We start from the raw sequence: 24,098 nt of genomic DNA on the forward strand, positions 1-24,098 counted from the left end.
TTGAGAGCTTCAATGGGAAAACGATCCTCCATGTTAACAGGTATAAAAACCTATTGCTTTAATCATTTCCTTCTAGTATTTGGACCAAACAAGTGAACAACACATCTCCATCAATTACATTCTAACAAGGAGCTTGAATTTCTGTGGCAGGATTCACCAGCTTGAGATTCACATTTTGAGATAAGCCATATGCGTATATGTTCTTAATTAGTTGTAAAAGTTTGACATATACACAACGTTGGTCATGTGAATAATGTACAAAATATATTTATAGTGTGAACGAAGTATGCATTAATGGATGTTTGCATTAAAGAGGAGATTGAAAGACTTTTAACGAACTCGTGAAGATGTCCATTGGAAAAACAATTAACTTCACCTACTCTTTCACCTATCCCATGTTCTTATCTTTAATGCCTTCAATTTTATCTCCCTTCCCAAAATACCCCTCATACTAGCCCTAAATCACTTAAAAACCTGCCCCTCCGATCTTTCTTGACATACAAGAACACAACAGAAAAGGGAACCCTAAAAGTTATTATCTTATAAGCTACTTTTGGAGATATCTTCACGGAACTGAACAAACCACTGTGGGGTTGTTGTATCTGAAGAGTGGCTCTCACGCCGTTCTTCCCCTTCCTGTACTTTTGCAGGCGACGGTAACTTCTTTGGAGGTGGAGACGGGACAAGTGAGAGCAGAACCCTAGAGACCTCCTGCATGGTGGGTCTCTCCAAAGGATTTCGCTTGGTGCACAAGAGAGCTAGCTGAAATGTTTTCTTGATGTGTCCTGAGTCCATGCAAGTCACTGAGACCTCTGCATCAACAGCTTCCATTACTGTGTTATCATCCGCCTTTGATAGAATCTGCAACAAAAAAGTTAATGATATCAAATTGTTTCCAAGAATAAACTTGTGAAACACTTTATACTCAAATTCATACCATTTGATGCAAGTTGGCCTCGTTATCCACAGCCTTCTTGCCGGTTAGAAGCTCAAGAAGGACAATACCGAAACTGTAGATATCAGACTTCTCGTTCAGACGCGAAGTTCGAGCATACTCTGGGTCAATATATCCAATGGTTCCAAGAACATAGGTTGAAGCATAAGTTTTGGTGGCTGGTATGCTCTTGGCAATCCCAAAATCTGACAAACGCGCTTCGAAATTCCCATCAAGGAGTATGTTTGATGACTTGATGTCTCGATGGATTATCCTAGGTGTGCAGTCATGGTGAAGATATGCAAGTCCTTGCGCAGCTCCAACAGCTATCTTCAGCCTTGTTTCCCAGTCAAGCTTCACCTTCTTCCCAGGCCCTGCATCATACAATCACTACGTTTAAGTCTTCCAAAAGTAGAAAACTGGCTGAAAAGAACGTAACTGGTCCAAGAGAAGAAGAATAGCAAACCATGGAGAAGATCCCAAAGAGAGCCATTTTCCATGTAGTCGTAGAAGAGGAGGTTGCCAAAGGGAGATAAGGCGTATCCGTGCAAGCTTACTATGTTTCTGTGTCTGATGCTCCCAATGGTCTCGAGCTCTGTTTCAAACTCGCGGAAGTTGCTGGGATACTGATTGTAGATTCGCTTAATGGCAATAGGTCGGGAAGTTTTGGAGGTGCACTTGTAAACTGTGCTAGAAGCACCGTATCCAATGATGTATTTCTCATCGAGGTTTTCTGTAACTCTCATGATATCATCAAACGTGTGAATAGCCATGTCCATGTGAAGAATCACCAGCTTCGTTGACCCTGAAGGATCCATACAAGATATATCATAATGCTGTTGTGAATCTTAATGAACGAAAGAGAAGAGATCATAAACTATGAGACCAAGACCTTCAGGTTGTTTTGAAGAGCCTTTCAAGACTGGTTTCTGCTGCTTTGACTTGTAAACCGCAATGAATATCATGCATATGAGAGTGATGAAACCGAGAACCATACAAATCACGGCAACTCTGGTGAATACTGGTTGGTCAAGAGCAAGAAATGTAGTGAGAGATATGTCAGCTAAAAACAATGCAATAGGATAAATGCAGATTCATATACCTTGTGACTTAGGTAAAGATGGGCCACAGATTGATCCAACCCAGTTCCCGCAGAGAAATGGATTTCCAAAGAAGCTATAAACGAAAAGGTATATTTGGTATACTGATTATATGAAAAGCTAAGACAGGTAACAATATGGCAAAGGTGATACCTGGCCGGGGAAAAACGTGTAAAGTTCTTCATAGGTGGGATTATTCCAGAAAGATTATTGAAGGAGATGTTCCTACAATGTATAAAGAACGAGCAGGAAAAATATATGAATTCAGAAATGATCATAAGATTATCTGAGAGTACACATCTTGTTGTAACAAAGGAACACGTACAGATTGGCAAGACTGAAGCAGTTAGTTAGCTGATCAGGGATTTTCCCATGAATCTTGTTGTTGTTCAGTATCCTGTACATTAAAGAAGCAAAGAAGAATTATTTATATGCATTATACGGTAAATTGCAGAGGAGAAGTGATGGTTTACTTACAGAGAGTTTATGTTCTGCAACTGGCCAAGTTCAGTTGGAATAACACCGGCAAGAAAATTAAATGACACATCGCTGAGAAGGATGGAGAAAAGTTTGTAAGTAGGAAGATTTTATCATAACAGAAGAAATCTAAGCATAAGACAAGCCTTACATGATCTGAATGCTTCGGAGGTTCCCGAATTCTGCAGGCAATGTGCCATTCAGATGATTTCTGCTCAAGTTTCTGACAATTAAAACAAAACTCAAGTCAACAAATCTGAGAGAGTTAATGCAAAGCAGTGCAACTTTAGGGCTTGATGAAGACATACAAGATGAGAAGATGCTCAAGATCACCAAGTGTTAATGGAATTGAGCCTGAGAAATTGTTGCCAGACAGATCCCTGAAACAAAGTTTGTATGAGTTGGTAGTTGGTACACATATCAGTAGGTAACTAGGCGGAACATGGATGTAAATCAGTAGAAAATAACATACAATGTATCAAGATTGATGATATGGCCAAGCTCAGCAGGTATTTTGCCCTTGAAACTGTTTGAGGAAAGATTTCTGCAATTTACAGCATTGAATCAAGATTTACACAGACTAATAGTTCGAATACATAATCATACTGTACATGCAGTCATTGAAGCTTACAGATAAGTCAAGCTTCCAAGATTCCGGAATTCAAGTGGTACAGCTCCACTCAAGAAGTTCCCATGAACATTGCTGAACACAATAAAAGCACAATAAGTTTTCATTAAGATAAGAAGAAGAAAAATAGAGAGAAGCATAAAATGGGAAAGGGTTCATATCATATCTTACAATTGATTCAAGGCAGCACAGGAACTAATGTTAGATGGAATCAGCCCTACAAGATTGTTGTTCGCAAGATTCCTAGATGGCAAAGTTACATCAACCAGCTTTTCACCTAAGATAAAAATTTAAGTATACTGAAGGATAAAAACTCACAGTTCGAACAATTGTTCCAGCTTCCCAAGCTCAGGTGGGATCTTTCCCACTAGTTCATTATCATTTAGTTGCCTGCGAAAGAGTAAACCCTCATAAGATCAAGTATTGAGAAGAACAGATATTGGAGTTTCAAGTTCTCAATCTTACAAATAGCTGAGTCGTGACATATTGCCTAGCTCGGGTGGGATTTGTCCAGTGAGCTTGTTGCCATGGAGATACCTATTTTCAAGAAAAGACATTATCCATATATGTGAAGATCTGAACATATGCATGACACAGAGGGAAGAAAAAAAAAGGGACTCACAGTTTTCCAGTGAATGACAGATTCCCAAGTATTGGTGGAATAGGCCCAGTTAATTCATTGTCACTCAAATCCCTGCGCATTGGATAAGTTTATTTCATTCAGTCAGAAGAGCAAGAAACGAGAGTAGGAAAAAAGCAAGCATTTGAATATGAAAATGACATACAATACAGCAAGAGCCTGCATCAGACCAATCACTTCCGGAATTCTGCCAGTCAACTTGTTTCCTTGAAGTGACCTGCAAGAGAACCCATCACCACTTAACCATATTGACATGCTTTAACAAACCACACAAAAGTGTAAGATGGTCTTAACAATACTTACAGAGTAGCTACTTGGAGGAAACCAATATTGTAGGGTATAACTCCGGTAATCTGATTATAAGATACATCCCTGAAAATGCAAATGACGAATAAGATCACTCGAGTTCTGTGCTGAATATTCATTCCTTAAGGAGAAGACACATACAAGATCTCAAAGCTTGTGCAATTGCCAATGCTCTCTGGGATAGTTCCAGTAAGGTTGTTGCCTCTCACATCACTAACAACAACAAACATTCACTTATAAATTACTCGAAATCTGAGGTTGAGAGTAAAAGAAAATAAAGAGCTGAACCGGATTCACTTACAAGTACCACAGACCCGTCAGCTGACACATATCAGGAGACAATGTCCCAGTTAACATATTCCCACGTAAACCGCTGCAAAATGAATACATCACAATCAGAACATAAATCTCTGGATGCCTAGACTTAAGATAAGTAGATGAACTACTTACAGATACTGTAAAACTTCATTCCAGTAGAGTAACCTTGGTATCTCACCAGTAAGCTGGTTTCTTGCGAGGTCACTGCAAAATCATGAGAATAATCTATTATCATTGCAATGATCCCTTTGCATTAAATAACCTGCTTCATAGATAGAATATTATCTGATTGAAACTCACAGGGTCTTAAGGTTTGGAATCTGAGTTAAGGTTGCTGGTATTGGACCAGTGAGCTGATTATTCTTTAGGTTCCTGCATTAGAATGAAACAGTTGACAAAAAAACGCCAAAATCAGGCAAAGATTACACACGAATGAGAGAGATAAGAAGACATACAGAAACTCCAGCTGTTTGAGTTTAGAGATTGAAAACGGTATGTCTCCAAACAACAAATTGGTGGAGAAATCCCTGAAACAAGAAAGGTTTTTGATTATATAATAGAGATAGATTAAGTTCTCATTAACATGAAACTACAAGCATCAAACAAAACTTACACATAAGCAAGAGAAACACAGTTTCCAATCTCATCTGGAATTTGACCACCCAATTTATTTCCTTGCAAGTCTCTGTAATTAAGAAAGACCAGAGCTTCATAAGGATTTAACACCATGTTTCTTCTCAAACATACAAGTAAAAGAGAGAAGAGAAACGAACATTGATTGCAGATTCATCAAATCTCCAAGGGCAGATGATATCTCTCCACCAAGATTCAGGTTTGACAGATTACTTCCAACATAAAAAAAAACAAAGGCAAATCAGAAAAGTCTGAAATCAAAGAGACAGCACAACAATACGGAATGAGATAAAAAAAAAATCCTTACAGAGAGACAACATTGAGGCTAACGTTATCACAGAAGACACCTCTCCAAGAACAAAAGTCGTGGTTATGAACATCGTCCCAATCAAGAAGCATATTCGCCACGTTGCTGAATGAAGCCTTTATCGCCATCAACGCTTTTCCTGTGCAAAATCAAAAGCTTTTTGAAGTCAATAAACAAATCAAAAAAAGCTTATTTAATCATTTGACACTGATGATAGTCAAATGGTAAAATATGAACCACATGCCAAAAACTAAAACCCCACTAGATCATTAGTATAATAAACTCAACTGTGAAGTGAGCTAGGTCACAAATTATTATCATATTTCCAAAAACACTAAAGTAAGTTTTTTTTAAGAACGAATCAAATGACTTTTGCTCTCTCAGGAACAGTCACTGTTTAGATAGACAGATAAACAGATATGATATCTTCAAAATCGGAAGAAAGGTTACAAATTTATAAAAATTCAAGTTCTCTGGAAAAAAAAGAGAGAAATCTCTCTGGCTCATGGAACAATAGAGAAACAAAAGAGATTTTGAAAGAGCTAGAACCTTCGTTGTTCATTGGAGAAACAGAACCAAGTAGCATGAAAACCACCATCCCCAGACAAAAAAACAAGCCTTTCATGGTCTCTATCCTTCTCATCTTCTTCTTCTTCTTCCTCAAGAGTAACACCACGAAACCCAGAAAACAAGTAACAACCTTTTTTGGTTAAAGACCTCTTTTTCTGTTTAGGGAAAAGTCAGATCCTTTGAAGCTTTGTAGCAAGAAACGAAATTCAAACAAAGAGCAAAAGAAGGGTACAAAGTCGTTCTGCCATTGTTGGGAGAGACCAAAGGAAAAGAGAGAGGGGACCGACACAGGAGATTAGCGTGAACTGGAAGGAAAACAGAGCAGAGATGTTTAAAGAAGAGAGAGAGAAAGAGAGGACAGTCTACATTACTAGAGGCTGAGCTCCGACGCCATGAGAGAGAGAAACTTTAGTACCCTCCTATTAGACAACGACAAAATAATGTCAGTAACATATATACATACATTACTATCATCACTTGTTAAACCCTGCTAAAACATCTCCGATCATCTTAATGAGACAGTGATCGAAATGATTTTTTTTTGTTTTTTTAGTACTTAACGGTAAAGTAACGGCGTTAAACGGAGATTTATTAGGCCGTATGATTTGACGGCGACGGTTCTAAGAAGAAACGCCGTTTTCCAATGCAAAGGTGAAAAAAGAAGAACGTCTTTTAAGAGTCCGGTGAAAAGACATTCCTTTGCTGGGTAAAATCCCGTTGACGCGCGCGTGCATCATTATTAAATTTGATCCAACGGTGGATAGAGAAATCCTATCGTGGACTGCGATGTAGAGAATCAAATTATGCTCTTCCTTGTGATTTTTAGTTAATGCTTTGATAGTGATTGGGTGAAAAAGATGCCACAAACCGGATTGGTTTAGTACTATCCTTTTATCGATTTGAAAATTTTTCTTCAGCTTTCAATATTTTTTACAGTTTTTCATGGTTTTATTGCAACATATTATCGATCAGAGTTGTCTCCTTTGATAAAATCTTTCTATTTCTACCTTGTAATTAGATTGATTAATTTTGGGGTCGATATGGTACCACTAGGTTGAATAAGTTGGTAGAACTGTAGATTGTAATAAATAAAAAAGTAAAAAAAAAAATGTAATAAAAAATGAAAAAAAATGAGCAGTAATTTCACTGTGGATTCAGTGTTAAACAAAAAACACAAGAGCAGAGATCGTGTCTAAAGCTATGCCTCCGTATAAAGCTGTTACTCTTTCTCTATGGAAGCTATCTTCATTAAGCAATTATTTGTATACTCTTTTAAAATTTGTAGGCAAAAGTCAATGTGATCATGAGAATTTTACATGTTAGCTTCAATCAATATGATAAACGCTCAGCTGATTACATGAAAACTATGCCGATCCATAGTTAATGAATATTAGTATTTGTTTTGAAGCTAACATGTAAAAAAAAACTCATGATCACATTGAAAATGAAAACTAAGGTACTGAAGTGACTGATCAAGTTCAAGTCAGAACGTAGGGTCCAAAAGATATCCGAGAAATATTGGTCAAACCCCGACCGTCCGATTGAAACGATGTTTGATCTCGTTACTACTCGGTTGCCCTAATGCTTTGGCAGCTTCCTTTGTGCCAAAATCTCATATCTCTCCTCTTTCCATATTCCGAATCCGACATCAAACACAATGCCAAAAGATGATTTTTTCAATATTAAAATTTATATGGTGGTAACGTAGAGAACAGAAAAATATATATCGAGTTACGTTGGTCCTCTTAGCTTAATATGGACCGACCGTATCTTCTTCCTTGCTGGTTCCGATCTTGATTCTTCTATGTTGTACTACCTACTATGGTCAAACTTTTTGATATATGTGTAAAAGTATGTATTAGTAGATTATACCATAACATAATTCTCCCAACGAAAAATGCCGTTTAATACTTTACTAAAACATTATACTGGCTAAACTAATTAAACTAATCTTTGTAATTTAGCTGAATAACCAGTAATTTTTCTTTCAAACTGTGAAATTATAGAAACTTAAGTAGTGGAAACAAACTGCGACAGTAAAATTATATCAGTAGACTCGGTGACCATAAAGATTTATGTAAATCCACAAAAACGTAAAAGGAGACGGGGGCTCGTATATCCACAAGATTTATATAAGTCTTGTGGAGGTTCAGCTGTATAAGCAACTCTAGGCTTTTAGACTCGAACGGTGCATGGCTCTAATATGTAAGAAGACCAATCTGTACGCATTCTACAGTAGTCTAAACTAGACCAATTCAATTATTTTTTACTATGTTTCCTCTTAAATGTTTTTATTGTTATTGCGTCGAAACAATAAACGAGGTGCTGCGTTAGCTGTTGTGGTCTAGTATATATATATGATCAGTTTTGTGGTTACTGTTGTTAATATCGGACAGTTAGTGAACATGAGTTTTTTATTTTAAGGGTCAAAAGTTAGTGAACATGAGTTAGATTTGTGTGGACTAGTTAGTATGTATATATGATCAAACTTGAGTGAAAATTTGAAATAGTTAATGAAATTAGTCAATACAAACTATAAATTTCTCATACGTAATGACAATCTTCATTGTTCACCACGTTTCAAGCTTTGTATTTACTGATAAGAAAATAAATGAGATTTGATCATATGCCCACATACGTAACATTCGTTTATTTTACAACTAATTCACTTAGTTATGCGAGCATTCAATTACATTGCTTTTATATAAGAAGACTTACGTATATTTATAGGGACCTATAGCTATGGAGCAGACTAGCTTAAGCCTATAGTGAATTTACAAAAAAAAAAAAAAAAGCCTATAGTGAAGAGCCAATCAGAGAAGACAAGCGTGGATTTTACCGGATCCACGTGGCGTGATCAAACAGGCCCAAAACATGTAGTAAAAGCTGGGACAAAAGCTGTGAAGATTGTTTGGTCTAGATGCATGGGAAGTAATTTTAAGTAACCTATGTTTTAAACATTTACATTATTTGGAATTAATATTATATATACACTATTCGATTTTGTTTTCCTTCAATGTAACATTACTCTGGCATAAAGTATTTATCGTATAATATCTTTTATTATAAATTTTTGATGTTTTAAAGATTAGTTTATCTCTTTTGACCAAAAAGAAAGGAAAAGGGATTAGATTTATATCTATGTGAACTTGATTATACGAGTTCGGATAATCGGATCTCAATGTGATATCCATATTTCTTGCAAGACATATCTCTCGTACACCTTTTATATTTATATCCCGCAATCGTGACAACTCTTAATCATTCACTTCATAATATTTCCAACAACATTAAAAGATATTTATCTTAATTCTCTTTTCCTTAACACTAACAAAGTAGCATGTCCATATATACTTTCGTTTTTTGAGCATGAGAAAATAGATTTAACTTTATAAGTTATAACCATTGTTTCAAATTAATGCAGATCCGAGTAATAATAATTTGAGATGCAATAATGGTTGTGTCATATCTTGATTGCTAAACTTGATACCGCCATACCGGTAACGTGAAGGGAGAGCTTCCAATTTGTATGCAAGCCTACATCTGACCCAATTGTTGGCCCAATATTAACCAACACCCACACTAAAAAAAATACTATGGAGGGAGTAATCTACATGACTACATTCCAAAGCAGGCAATATCGTTTTTTCATGTCTGAAAACGCAAATTTTTTTTCTAATTGTTAAGTTGGTTCAAAAGAAATGAACATGGGTAATAATAAAAATGATGTATTTGTTTGCAAACAGCAGTTCTCACTTGTCTCTCTCTATATGATGAAAGACAATGTTGTAATCTTTATAGGTTTCAATATAGCGGGTATACTTGGTGACATAAAGCGTTATGAAATTTTAAGCAGTAAATAGGAAATGATAAATGATTATTAAATTCGTTATTAAAAATGTAAGAAGGAATAGTACAATATAGAACGGTAAAAAAAATGGCAAACCATTTACTTCAATAAGAAAGGTTAGCAACCACACTCAGCAAATGGGACACATAGGATCCGACGTGGTTTATATTATAGTAGTCTGATATAGTAGAGTCAATGGGTATATTTGTCTTTTTCAAAGACTCAGTTCCATTGAAGCGTAGGTTACTTCTTTAAACAAGACTCTGTTTTGAATGATATTGTAAAGTTAAGGGGTACGTTTGTCTTTTTCAGGACAAAGCGAGACCATAGATGACGTGTCAACTGCTAATTTTCAAAAACTCGGTCTACAAACCATAACCAAACTTATTTATTCAATTATTTCCGTCAAAAAAATATAATTTTCTTTTTGCATCTCAATGGATTGATTCCATGTGCCAAGTGTTGGTGTTCATGAGAAAATTAGTCGCAGCTGATGACAACAAACATCAAGCATTTATAATTTATATAACACTCACGAGAGCCTCTTTCTTTATCTACCTCGTCTCCTAATCACAAACACACACAAATCTCTGAAGTAAAATGACGTTCCCTTCTCTTTCTGTCTCATTTCTCTTCTTTGCCTTCATATTCGTTACGCATGCATTCGACCTCAGCATCATCCAGGTTCTTCTTGTTTTCTACTTTCTGGCTAACAAAGTAACCAGAACCGGTTTTCTCACTTGTATATTTGTTTTTTTGAGAAAATCATGTAGATGCAACAGGGAACATGTCCGTACACGGTGGTTGTCATGACAAGCTGTCTTTCTCCGGAGTCGACAAGAGATCAGATCAGCATTGTTTTTGGCGATGCCGACGGTAACAAGGTTAAGTAACTAGATTTTTTTGTATATAGTTCCAGTTAAGTCGACATCTTATTTGCTTTAAAGTGGTTTAGATACCTTGCATGTGTGCTCAGTGCAAGTAACTTTATAGTGATTTAAATAAAAATGTTAAATATCTCTGTTGTTTTAGGTGTATGCACCGAAACTAGGGGGTTTGGTAAGAGGACCAGGGGGTTTGGGGAAGTGTTCAACGAACACATTCCAAGTCAGAGGTCAATGTTTGAATGACCCTATCTGCTCTCTCTATATCAACCGGAATGGACCCGACGGTTGGGTCCCGGAGTCCATTGAGATCTACTCAGAAGGTTCAAAGTCCGTTAAATTCGATTTCAGCAAGAGCGTCCCTCAACTAAACACTTGGTACGGCCACAACAACTGCAACACCACAGGCAGACCATCGTCTCCCGATCTGCCTCCACCACATTTTCCGCCAGAGTTTCCACCGGAGACACCTACCACCCCACCGCCGCCTCCACCAAGGCCGTCTGCTGCTTCAAGGCTTGGAAATGGTGAGAGTGTTTTCCTTGCGTTTGCCATTGCGACTGCGATTGCCGCAATGGTGCGTTGGAGTTACTAGCATGGTACTTGAAGAGCATGTTGTTGGGTTGTATGAGGCTTTTTCTTTCCGTCGAATGTTTTTATTTGCTTTCGTTTTGCTTCAGCCTTTTCCTTGTTGTAGAAAACATAATTACTTATTAAGTATGTGCGCATGAGTTCCTGTTTAGCTATGATTATTAATCAGTTGGTACCGACATTTAGTAGTTCATTTTCAAAAGAGAATCCATCACTTGTGCATAGAAATAAAGATTAAAAAAATCCATCACTTTCCATAACCGGTGTTTGGACTTGCAATTTTTAGCGAGACAGTATGATAATTTTTTTTTTAAAGTACATATATGCTAAGCAGTGATCAATTTTAACAATTGAGATGAAGATTTATCCAAAAACTGGTGTATCATACCAAATTATCAATAGATTATATTGAGACAAACAAGGATATAATTTAAATAATTTGGACAACAAACCTCAACTCAAGGCACATTTGATGACATTTCAAGGAAAACATAAATGGACCTAACTTTTGATTCGAATTGTTATTGAAGTGTTGTCGAAAACTGGAATGCATGGAATTTGTCAGGTAGTAGTAGGTGGAGTTCATGGGAGAAGTCGAAACACGTAAACAACTCTTCTCTTTTAGACAAATTTCTTCTTTTTTCGGACATCTGGTTTCACGTGTCCTTGATCTAAATCGGGATTAAATATGGCTTATATTGATGTTACACCGAGCCATTTTCATTTTCTTTTACTTAAATCAAATTGTCTATTGATGTTAATCCGACAATTTTTATTTTATTTTACTGATTTTGTTTTTGAAATGTTGTTCTTTTAAGTCACCATAAAGTTAAAAAAAAAAAAAAAAGAAAAAAAAAAAAGAGAGAAGGTAAATGGTTAGATATTCCGCCGATTTAGCCGCTAAATCCTGCCGAACAATTAAATAGAATCGGTACTGAGACTTTATTCGATGGATCCTAAACAAAAGCAAAAAGATGTAGCTAAGCCCAAACTACTAAGGCCCATCAAGACGTCAAGGCGTAACTTCAATTTAGTTACAGACAACTCTTACTTTGGAGGCCCATGAAAAAATAGAGTGGTCAATCAATCTCAAATGCAATTTGTTTGTACTATGAAAAAACTAGACTAGTTTTCACAACGTTCCAAACAAATACCATTTAAATTTACTTCTACAATATAATAGTATAAATCATTTTAAAATCATAACAATCCAAATTGCACGTATCTATAAAATCCAATGGATCGAAACTCAAGAAAATATTTACAAAAAATATATATATGAACCCTTTTCTCGACGTAATCTCTGGCCATTATAATTTAGTTTTTCGTTGAAGACAAAGACGATGGAAAAGACAAAACGACCCGAGGTATAAACAATATGACATGTCATCTCTTACGTAAGCATAAGTTAAATTAAGAAAAAAACAATCTTAACTTTGTCATTTAGGAAAAAGACAAATTATTTAGAGATTGGGCATTGCGAGAAAACATACATAAATATTACTATTTATTAAGAGTACGTCCAGGTGATGACAAATGAAAAAAACAAACAAATAAAAGAGAAATATTTTACCAGTACGAATAAGTAACATGCATTGACTAATAAGTAGTAAGTAATTAGGTCTGAATGATGACTGCATTTTGCAGTGTGGGAGAAATGTGATGCAATTTAAAAAGTAATGAAAATACATAAATACATATATATGTATAGATTTTGATATTGTTACAGCATTGTTGCGGTGCAGTTTTGGGTGCGGTTTATATCACCATTCATGGTCTAAAGCAATTTTTGTCATTTACAATTTCATTCTCAAGATGAGTATAAGATAGTTTACTCTTACTTGTACTTTTCATTTGTAGCTAGGTAGGTTAAAAAGTACTGAATATGGAGAATTTATATAGTAAAAAAAAAAGGAATAAAGCACATGAACTGATGACTTATCTCGATTGAAGCAATTTTCATTGTGAGAATCTAAATTTAGAGATGGGCGAATACTATGAAAATGACCCAATCATTTATTTGTTACTGTTCTAGTTGTTTAATGGCAGTCGTAACTCGTAAAACAATCTTAAAACAACCTTCAAATCTATTTAAAATTTTACATGTTCAACCATGTTTGGTTAACAATCCATATTGGTTTACACTTTACCATTTACTGATTATCATTAAAATGATAAAATGATTTCTTAAAGATAGACAACTAATTTGATAAAATATTATGATTTATACTGAATTTTATTTTCACGTCTCTAGTTAACTGTAATTTTTTTTTTTGGTTTGTTTCATAGCTCAAATTTTCTTCATTAAAAAAGTCGGAAGCCATGAGTTGTTCATTGAGGAGTAAAAAAAAAATTGAGTATGACATATAAATATTACCCGAAACCGATTTTTTCTGCGTGTTATAGTAACTAATTGTCTCTGCGTCAATGTTCACAATGCATGCTTGGTACATATTCAAAATCTGGGAAAATGTGTTTTGGAATGTCGTTTTATTTCGTACCATCTTATTTGAAAGAGTACAAAAACAATTTTCTGTAGAAAAATATCTCAAATGATATGATCTAAATGTATCCTGACATGATACGTATCATTAAAATGTAATATCAGAAAGCGATATTTATCTTTTCGATTTTTTTAAAACAAAATTACAAAAAACAAAATCTCTTATCTCTATCTATACATATATATTTTTCTCTCATTTTTCATATTTGTTCAAACTAGTTCAAATTGGAATGGTGTAAAACGCATAATAAAAAACAGTAAAAAAAGCAATACTATGATTAGCATATGATTGTAACTATATTTTTGAAAAATTGATTCTAAACAAGAATTCAATAGCTAGCCTAAAGTAAAAGTATATCCATTTTTATTTGTATAGAAACTAAACATACTCATCCACGCACACAAAAAAACTCCTAAAATTAACCATTTGAAAAAGAAAAAAAAAAACTGTAGAAAATGTATTGAGGCACCTTTTTTCTTACCATAGAGTTCTATCTTAGTGGGACCGAGGGAGCTGATTGAAACGATACCTAAGTGTGAGATATTGAAGATCCAAACATTGTGATAGTGAGAGAGCAACAAGCTATCCATTGGTGCATGTTACTTCACTTGCAGGACCATTTCTTTTATTTGCAAGCTTACGAAATGTATTTGTTTTTTGTATTATATATTACAATCCAATACTTTTCCAAACAAAATAAATTATATAATCCAATCCAAAAGAAGAAAACACAGAGAAAGGGAAAAACACTAAACAAGAAAGACCTAAGACGGTGTCGTAGAGCTGGACAGGATAAAGATCACTGTCGTGCAGTGTGTTAAATGAGACGGCAGAAAAGAGACAAAAAAGATGCACGTGAATCACGTGAAGAGGGCCTGTTTTATTATATGAGAGGTCGGGTTGGCCCATTGGGCCTTTTCCATATATAGTTCTATTTTCGTATTTATTTATGATTACGTGCAATCAAACATCACGTTTATGTGATTTTGTCCTTTCCTTAATTAGTAGTACTATATTTCCTATAATATATATTTATGGTGTTTAGGAGATTTGTTAGTTAGTAGATTTTAAATACAAAACCAAAATTATGTGTGATTTGTGATTTTCCCATTGAACTTGAGGTTTTTGTTAAAATTATGCATTATTCTTTCTTTCTTTTTTGAACAACCAATTATGCATTATTCATCTAATAAATTTGAAGTATCAGTTGAAATTCATAATTGTTTGGTCATAAGTCATAACATACTTTTATAAACAAAAACTTCATTAATTTCCTAAACTTATTATAAGGATTTGGAATATAATTCGAATTGCAAAAACATAGTATATATTTTTAAATAATATAAAATTCATAGTAGTGGTATACATTTAATGGGAGTTACGTGATTACGTCCACTTTCTTTCACTACAATTTTTACTATAATCGAAATTTTAGTTAACAATGTTTTTTGTTTACACTCTATATCAAATGAAAGAATGATAGAAAATAAATAAATTAGGCGGAAAAAATATAATAAGCAAATAAGAAGAGATAAAACTCTATAACAAACGGAAAAAAATGAACAAAAAATTTAGTTCATTGTAGTTCTACCATGCCATATAAAATCATGTCATCTTTTTCTTATTATCGTAGATTCTATTTCGAAGAAAATAAAAGAAGACGCCAAAGAAAGTACATTGTCTTCTTACATGGCAAAAGTACAACCATCCAAGTTTCCAGATAAATTTAGAGATAGAAACACATATCGTAATTAGTGGGATTGATTTTACATTTTCTTCCATGCGGTCAAATTGAGATTTGTTTTTCTTCGTAATGGAATCTAAAAATCGTGTGGAATCAGCAATACTATTCATATGGAAATTATGAATCTATATTTGCAATATTTCTAAGGCGGGGCCATCTTTTGGCTGTATTGTTTTTTCGTCTTTAGTCTTAATACAAACATCGATCGCAGCTTCTCAGAGTAATGACGCACACTCTTCTGTCTCTCTTTTTTTTCCTCTTCGTTTCCTATATTTATTTCTGTTGAATTACGTTTTCAAAATATTGATGTTTTATTGTGATTTTTTTACTGTGAATTATTTTTCATAATACACTACTATATAGTATATGGTTTCTAAATATTTTTCCAATAATTTTCTCCCTAGAAAAAGTCAAAATGATAAAATCATTAGTTCGCTAAAATTTTGCATCAAAATGCATAATCTAGATGATGCGACGAAAAAAAAAAATGATACGATGAAGGATGAGTATGTTTTCAAAAGTTTAAAAGCTAAAGCTATTATACTAGATATTGAATTAGTTTCAAGTCTGAACGTTCACAAAATTTAAGAGGACACCTAATAAAATCAAATTTGAGAAAGAGAGTATTGCCAGGTGAAATAATTTAAAAGATGTTTTTATATTATCTAATAGTTGAGGACAACTTTTATAATTTAAATGATTTTTGTATTATCTAATAGTTGTCGAACCTGATATCCACTTGGTCTTGTTGACAAATTTGATTTCGACAATTTGGATTTTGCTAAAATTTATTTGTGTAATGTTTTATCATATGATATTTGTACTTGATAAACTTCATTTAATAATAGTAATAGTGACATAAATTTAACATTAGAGACTATAAAAAAACCATTTCGAAACAAATCATAAGTAGACCCAATGGAGTACATATATTTTTATTTTTTTGCTACTTTTATTTAACACCAGACAACCTAGAGCAAGATAATAAAAGAACAAAAAAGTCTCCGATCCTTAACAAGTCTTGAACATCTTAAGAAAAACAGTGAAAGCTCTATACATAACTACAAGTGACCTTCTGGACCACAACATTGTCTCCTCAATTTTAGAAACTTCTTCTGTTCTTAAGCCAAATTGAGAACTCGTCAAGAGTGTTCATGTCTGCCCTATAATGCTTCTGTGTGAACTCAAGAAACATAGACCACGTAAAATCAGGATACTTTCTTTCACCAGACTTCACTCCGTTTACTAGTTCTTCTGGTGGCTTCACCACTTTTTCCCCTTTCGGACATAGGAAGAATGCAAACGTCTTCCTTTCTCTCTCGCTGTTCACCACCGCCCGATGCAAACAACTCTTGTATCTTCCATTCGTTAGAGCCTATGATTGAAAAAAAAATGGTATAAGTTTCGTGTCATTAATTTGATCTACTAATGCATGTATTGACCATAATAAGAAGACTATATATATAAGTACCATGAAGGTGTCGCCTATGTTCACCACGAAAGCGTGAGGGTTAGGAGGAATGGATTGCCATTTGTTGTCCACGAAAACTTGCAGACCGCCAACTTGGTCTTGATGAAGTATGGTTAGAGATGTTGGGTCGCAGTGGGGTCCTGTCCCTAGTGCAAGCTCCGGTTGCTTGCACTGCGGGTAGTAATTCAACCGGAATATTGAATCGCTGTCTTCGAAAAACTCTTTAAAATATCTCCTCTCGACCCCAAGACTCATTCCAAGAAGCTCCATGATCTTTAGTGAGAGAGTGTTCATGGCCTCCGCGTATTCTTGATAAACCTTCCTGCATGGATAAAATCACACCAATTATATCAGTCTTCTTGGACATTTATAATAAAATTTCAACATTTGCTAATTTGACTATTACCCGAAATCTTCGTATCCATCGCCCATTTTCTTAGAAACAAAGTCTTTAACGGTTTGGGAATGGATCTTCTCCTCGGGAGAGAACTTAAACGACAGAGTCTCCTTCCACGGGAGCTTTGAGGAGAATCTCCCGACGAAACTACTAGCGTAACCGGAGCTCTCACCCCACTTCCTCTGAGCCTTCTGCTTCTCACAAGCCGGGGCCTTAAAGAAAGAGTCCATATGCAGATAGGCACGAGACAAGAGGCTCTCATCGACACCATGGTTAGTGATTAGGAAGAAGCCATGTTTCGTTGCAGCCTTTGAGACGAGTCTAGTAGCCTCCGATGCCAAGCACGAGTCGCCGGAGAGGAAACCGGCTAGGTCTATGAGTGGGACTTGGAGAGGTTGAACATCCGTAGAAGGTTTCTCGTGGTCGGGCCATACGAACTGTTGAGGTATGTGGTGCGAGTGCTGATTAAGGAGCTTTGCATCGAAGATCGAAGAATCCTCTTTGGTTTTGTTTTCACTGAATATTTGAGGGACCGTTGCAATGCATTCCGTTGCCATTTTTTTTTAATTATCGTAGATCCTTTTAAGGCGTAAAAGATTTTCAAAATATATATAAAAAACACGTTGAGAGGCTTAAAGATTCAGTACAGTGGTCGGTAAGTGGGAGAGGAAAGGAGTGGTATATATAGGTGCGAGAGGGAAACTTAGGTGCAGGGAATAGTACGTAAGCGGCATTTGGGAGGTTGGTGTTTCTTTCTTTTTTTGGCTGTAAATGGTAACATATTTCTAGATGAATTTTGGCTGTAGTTTTTAATCTATTAATTTATTTAGTGGCTGAACTGGCTGTATCGACTATATTGATTTTTGAATGGGCTGCAATTCGAAGATAAGACAAAACAGATGAAAAAAATCATGTTAAATTCTTGTTTTTCTTAACAACATATATATTAGGCGAAATTATCATGATACTTTTCATTTTTATTTTTTAAAATTGCCAGTCGAGTATTAAACCGTTTATAAACATAATAAACTATTGAATAATTAATCTTTCTTTTGAAATTAGGGATAAATTCAAGTATAGTTTCAGTTATAAATGTATTTATTATTATTTGTAAATACATTAATATTGAATATTGCCATTAATCACAAAACCGAAATATTGAACCGAAGCATATTGATATTTTAAGTATAAACCCATCCAAACGGAATAAACCAATATTTCTTAAAATCTATATCTATAATTATGTAAACATGTTTAAAACATATGCAATCATATTTTTAAAAATTAATATTGAATTTTAATAGGTTTTCTGTGATAAAATTATGTTTGCTAAAATGACAAATTATTTATATAGGCTTTTTTCTTTTTCTTTTTGTAAAGTAATTAACTTACATATGCATAATGCACACATGCAGGTTTGAATCCAAGTTATGGCATATAATCATGACATTACTAAAACAAACTATTAGGCTACAACCCCCGTTAATTCCTATAAGCAAATGAAAGAAGAAAAAGACTGAAAATTTTCAGAATGAAACTAAACATGTGATTCAGTGAAGTCAAGCATGTGATAGAAAAAAAAATTAATTCCTCTAAATCCGTCCGTTTCAAACTTTCATAAGAAATGAAAGTTCCATTCTGTAATGAGTGAAAAGGTTTTTATCATTTCAGTAAAACGGTCATCGTGTGACTAAATATAAAATGAAACGGTCATCATTTATTGATAAGGAAAGCTGTTGGGCTTGGTGAGGCCCATCGTAGCTTTATAACGCTCCAACACCGACAAGGCGACAACGATAGCCAAATGGTATAAAAACAACAGTTGGTGGTAAAGAATCAAACGTTTCATCATTTTAAATATTTTTAAGCTGAGCAAACGAAAAAGTTGCTTTTGTTTTGTTTTTTATGCATGTAGCATATGTTTATCGAAAGTGGAAGAACACAACAAACACTTAAAGGTTAAAGCAATTTTTATTTGTTTTAAATGAAAAGTTATCCAAATACTCATCTAGATTAGAACCTTCTACCGTAACATACTAACGTTATAGAAAGTAAATAAAAATAGTTTTTTAATAAAATAAAAAAAGATAATTATCAATGAAATTAAATCGAGGTGTTAGTAAAAAATTAGTAAGATATATATTACGAAAAGAGAAGAAGCGTTAATTATAATTTTAAAAAGAGTTGAATTGCTTGACCCATATCACACATTTGAAGCGGTTAAGGTTGTCTTCTTGTGGAGAGTGTTTGGCAGTACAACATTTTCAATGATGTCTGTGAGTGACACACACCTTCAACGCGCATGGAGATACATATGAGTTATGACTTCTCTCGTGTTCATTGGTTTTGGTAGTTTTTGGAAAGAAGCAACGTATGCACCTAAAGTTGTCTTCTTCTTACATAAAAAATAATTTGGATGTATAGAAACGGACATTACCAATTTAACGTAACCGTTTTCTTAATTTTCAAACAATTTCATCCTCGAGTATATCGATTTGGTCTGTTGTGATAGGTGGTGCTCTTTGTGTGCCAATTGCCAACAGTTACCCTAAAACATGCAGTTTTCTCCGTGTAACTGATCTTCCCATTTTACGAGATCAAAAGAACAAATGTACGAAGTGATTTAGCTGATTCAGCGAGATAAAACAAACCATTAACTTTTCTTTCTCGGTTATAATCAGAGAGCAAGTTCATTCTTGTTTTAGTTTAATCATTGCATGCATATTTGACTTTTGTAAAGCGTATAAAAATTCCGATATAAACGATATAGATACGTTATTTGATGGTTGTATAAAATCCAATTAATTCCCCTACGTTTTACGCAACAGAATTATATAAAAGATTTTGTTTAATTTACAACTTTAGGAGGAAATTAAATGTATTGTATGGATAATGTGTGTAACAGTGTAAGACACTTTTGGTATATCAAAACAATGGAATCTCTTGACTTCTTAATTTAATTACAAGTCCTTTTGGGATCCACTCAGAGACTTTATTACAAACAGGGTCCATCTCTAAATGACCTATGATATCATGTTCTTTGTTGATGCTTACCAATGAACTATACAAGATAGTGTGTACTGTGTAATGTCGGATTTGACAGATAGATAGCCTCACTTTTGGAAGGAAAGTGACATAATTGAGACACTTTTAAACCCTAATTTAGCAGTCGACCACAATCTGGCTTTCACTCTTTCTTATTGACGTCTAATCCAATAGTTGACTTTTTGTGATTATTGAAATTGCTGTTGACCCAAAATTCCAACGCCAAATTTGGTTGGAAAGAAATGCTTTACTGACGAGCGTATATTGATGCACACTAACTTTTAAACTGGTGAGTTTCATTGTCTAATTAATGGATTTAGCTAGCCATTTAGGGTAGCATTTTCACAAAACTTAGTATCTTACGTGGGACAATTGTGAGATATACATAGGCTACATAGCTCAGTCTTCGGCCTAAGCAAACTTTAGGCCCAATACAGACGGGCCTAATACCCAAAGAGTGAAAATGTTGTTTAAAAATGACACATGTGCCGAATTACCACGGTCCAATTAATTATCAAAACATTAAACGGCGAACCAAGTATATTACAAGTCGACATATATACTACGGCTGTATTTAGAGGTTAAAATTCATTTGAAAGAAGATATTCTTATTCAGTTCTTCAATTTCATTGCATATTTCTCGTTCATTGAACATGGCTGTATAATATCGAAATAAATGTACCATGAAGATAATTAGGTAGAGTTTTTTTTTTTTTTTGGTCATCACGGTAGAGTTGATACTGTGGATTGTTGATGTTAATTGATTGTAACTATTTGAAAAAACAAAATATGGTTAGGACTTACAAATTAATTTTCAAACCAGTTATTATAATCCTTGTATACACATAAGTGTTGACAAAAAGAAAAGAAAAGAGTGATGTTTCGATATTAAGAAATGATTTGCGAAAAACGTAATATGATATTTTGCTAAGATAAGAGTTGGTGCCTGATCGAAGGTTAAGATATGAAAATATAAAGCATAACACAACAATGTCGTGTTTTTAACCACAATTAATTTTAAAATATACTGTATGTGATAGTGTCAGTGTTAGTGTTGACGAGCTAAGCGAGTTTTAAAGCAAATCTATACTGTAAATGAATGTTTCCCAAAAATTAACATGTATGTTAGTGGGTATATATATAGATTAAAAAGAAAATTTTCTAATCAATAATGGTACTACATTTTTAATGAATTTTCATCGTCAATGACAATGATAGCTGTAAGAAATTACTTTATAAGATATTTTTTAAAACAAATTAAATTTTAACCAATTTTTTTAAATGAATTTGATGTTTTAAATTTTAAAATAAGAAATTATTTACATATTTATATATAATACGGAAATTATGTGGAATATTATCAAGTATATATAACCTATAGCAGATTTTAGCAAGATTGATGGATACTTTAGAATATTTATGGAAGATTTAAATAGCAATAATCTTAAGAAAAATATCAATTCAATTAAAAAATATAATATCTTACAACATTAAGATCATATATATGTAATAGATGCTCCTCAATTAATTATTTGGGATTTTATGACATAATCATTACTTATATATTTTTATTAAACAAGATTAAGGTCATATGTTTTTATTATACATTTTTTTTTTTGGACAAATACAAAATTATTTTTCTATGAGATATTTTTCATTGTTGATATTCTCCACTGTTTGACTTTTATCTATGGAAAAATGTCTTTGAACTTGAAAATTTAAATTTCATATTCATAAAAAAAATTTGATTTTATGTAAAAATTTAAAGATTTGGAGTAAGGTTTAGGAATAACGTAACATACATCAAACTATGTGTAAGAAACTCAGGAATCTTATCATTTTAAAATAAGAATCCAATAAAGAAATTTTGGATAATTAATGTTCACTTCATCTGTATTGGTCGCAATTGTCAACCCACGGTTAAAGCTGTTTGTTTTTTTGCAATTTGTTTTTGACAGTTAAAGCTGATTTTTATTAAACAGATTAATTAATTACTAATAATTAAATACTTTAATTTTCCCATAATCACAAAACCATTAACTTTTAGATGCTTCAATTTCTCCTAAACATTACATCGTGTGCAAACATATCGAATACAAACCACTTTAGTTTCCCCTAAATTAATTACAAAAGTACAAGTGTCATCTATCAACAAATCTATTGTCTTGCATGCAGCTTACCTTTAACTTACAATACATAGGTAGATTCTCATCACTTGTGTACTTTCATTAACGGACGCTTTTCCAATCAACCTTTCACACTAAACGGACACTGCGTCACAAGCAGACGTTGAAAAAAATTAAAAATTGAAGATACTTTTTGACTCTCGATTAGAGAGGAAATTAAACTGACTAGATATCACTAAAATTAAAATTAAGAACTATTAAGTAAAATTTTGAACTTTAGAAGAAATTTTGAAAATCAATAGATAGCAGTACCTATTTTATAATTGAACAGAAAAAGATTTAAAACAATAAAGGAGTAGTAGTTATATGACATTTGAGAAAATATATGATCAATTTTTTGGTTAGTTGAAATTTTATATTTATTGATGTCATTATTTGATGACTACAAATTCCATTTTCAAACAAAAAAAAAACGTTAAGTAATTTATAACCTTACATGTTTTTTACTTAAAAATGGGATGATCTCCGTTACCTATCTTTTTAATATTATAGATTGAGTTGTTATAATATCGACAAAATTATCGTTAAAATCGTTATACAAAGTATTAAAATGTTTACAAATACCATAATTAGAATTTTATTTGCAATAACTTAATTGCGACAAAAGTTCGGATATGATTTGTCGCTTTTATCAGTGCAAACATTTACATTTAATTATAATATTTAGTAATGTCAACGGTTTTGACACGCGTAATACCCATCTTATATATGTAATAAAATTAAAAGATTAAATAATATTTTCCCGCCTGACATGTCCCTTATATATGTTATAGTTATATTTTTTTCATGAGTTTAGTAATAAAATGTATTATTTGTTTGTATGGTTCATATTTTTTAAACCAAATAAGTAAATATTAAAATGCAAACATTATTTTCTTAAGTTAAGGAATTAAATGTATTTGATATGTTTGCACACGATGGGCGGCCTAATTCAGTAATTAATTAAAAATTTAAATTCAGTAATAGTAACATTTTTATAGCACTATTTTTTTTGTTAATAATGTGAAATCGTCTAAACGTAACAAAGTGACAATGGTCTTCGCAATTTCAATCCCTTGGATTTTGTCGTTCCATTAAACACAATAAATTTAGTTACAAACAGTTTTGCGTCTCCATGAGGAAGTATTAAGTGCATGTAAACTTTAAATAATGTTGTTGCTAGAAGAACACCATTCGCTAAACTATCATATAATCTAGAAATAACTAGCTAAGTATCATTTTTAATCAAATATTGTCTATGAGATGAGTAAGGGCAAAAGTTGCAGGTAGACAGGTACTCTTAATATTAACTTATTTTTAGAGAATTTCATATCTTAAATTTGTAATTTATGTTTTACAGTTTTAAGTAACGAAGAAGGACAAATGTAACCAACCATGGTCGAAAAACTTATGGAGTTCAAAAATGAACAAACATATAGTTTTTTTTTTGTTTGTTAAAAAACTAACAAACATATAGTTATGAAAAATAGTCTAGTGAATGAAAGATTTATTTCGAAATTGGGATACTAGGTTC

General features: G+C 33.4%; 3 protein-coding genes across 5 annotated transcripts; 1 reads left to right on the plus strand and 2 right to left on the minus strand.

Annotated features, from left to right (window-relative positions):
- Nucleotides 1-192: 192 nt before the first annotated feature.
- Nucleotides 193-6,341, minus strand: ERL2 (ERECTA-like 2). 2 transcript variants are annotated; one of them, NM_120800.4, is made up of 27 exons: nt 5,893-6,341; nt 5,344-5,482; nt 5,177-5,248; nt 5,017-5,088; nt 4,859-4,930; nt 4,704-4,775; nt 4,536-4,607; nt 4,387-4,458; nt 4,227-4,298; nt 4,083-4,151; nt 3,925-3,996; nt 3,762-3,833; nt 3,605-3,676; nt 3,458-3,529; nt 3,311-3,382; nt 3,143-3,214; nt 2,984-3,055; nt 2,820-2,891; nt 2,663-2,734; nt 2,512-2,583; nt 2,360-2,431; nt 2,188-2,259; nt 2,037-2,110; nt 1,827-1,955; nt 1,401-1,739; nt 938-1,308; nt 193-861 (listed from the first exon to the last, which is right to left on the minus strand). In NM_120800.4, the coding sequence occupies exons 1-27, from the start codon at nt 5,984-5,986 to the stop codon at nt 541-543; spliced, it is 2,904 nt and encodes a 967-aa protein (NP_196335.2). In that variant the 5' UTR covers nt 5,987-6,341; the 3' UTR covers nt 193-540. The 2 variants fall into 2 exon arrangements, with proteins under 2 accessions (NP_196335.2, NP_001331523.1); NM_001342930.1 differs by lacking the exons at nt 5,344-5,482; nt 5,893-6,341 and having other exon boundaries at nt 278-861; nt 5,177-5,281.
- A 3,886-nt stretch (nt 6,342-10,227) lies between these two features.
- ATS3 (embryo-specific protein 3) lies at nt 10,228-11,474 on the plus strand. Of its 2 annotated transcripts, NM_120801.4 has the most exons (3): nt 10,228-10,447; nt 10,537-10,647; nt 10,796-11,474. In NM_120801.4, the coding sequence occupies exons 1-3, from the start codon at nt 10,364-10,366 to the stop codon at nt 11,240-11,242; spliced, it is 642 nt and encodes a 213-aa protein (NP_196336.1). In that variant the 5' UTR covers nt 10,228-10,363; the 3' UTR covers nt 11,243-11,474. The 2 variants fall into 2 exon arrangements, with proteins under 2 accessions (NP_196336.1, NP_001031847.1); NM_001036770.2 differs by having other exon boundaries at nt 10,261-10,647.
- A 4,832-nt stretch (nt 11,475-16,306) lies between these two features.
- Nucleotides 16,307-18,093, minus strand: GA20OX3 (gibberellin 20-oxidase 3). Its single transcript, NM_120802.2, has 3 exons — nt 17,364-18,093; nt 16,958-17,279; nt 16,307-16,861 (listed from the first exon to the last, which is right to left on the minus strand). The coding sequence occupies exons 1-3, from the start codon at nt 17,909-17,911 to the stop codon at nt 16,589-16,591; spliced, it is 1,143 nt and encodes a 380-aa protein (NP_196337.1). The 5' UTR covers nt 17,912-18,093; the 3' UTR covers nt 16,307-16,588.
- Between the last annotated feature and the right edge of the window lie 6,005 nt (nt 18,094-24,098).

Source organism: Arabidopsis thaliana, chromosome 5 (genome assembly GCF_000001735.4).
Source record: "Arabidopsis thaliana chromosome 5, partial sequence".
In the NCBI taxonomy this organism is placed as follows: Eukaryota; Viridiplantae; Streptophyta; class Magnoliopsida; order Brassicales; family Brassicaceae; genus Arabidopsis; species Arabidopsis thaliana.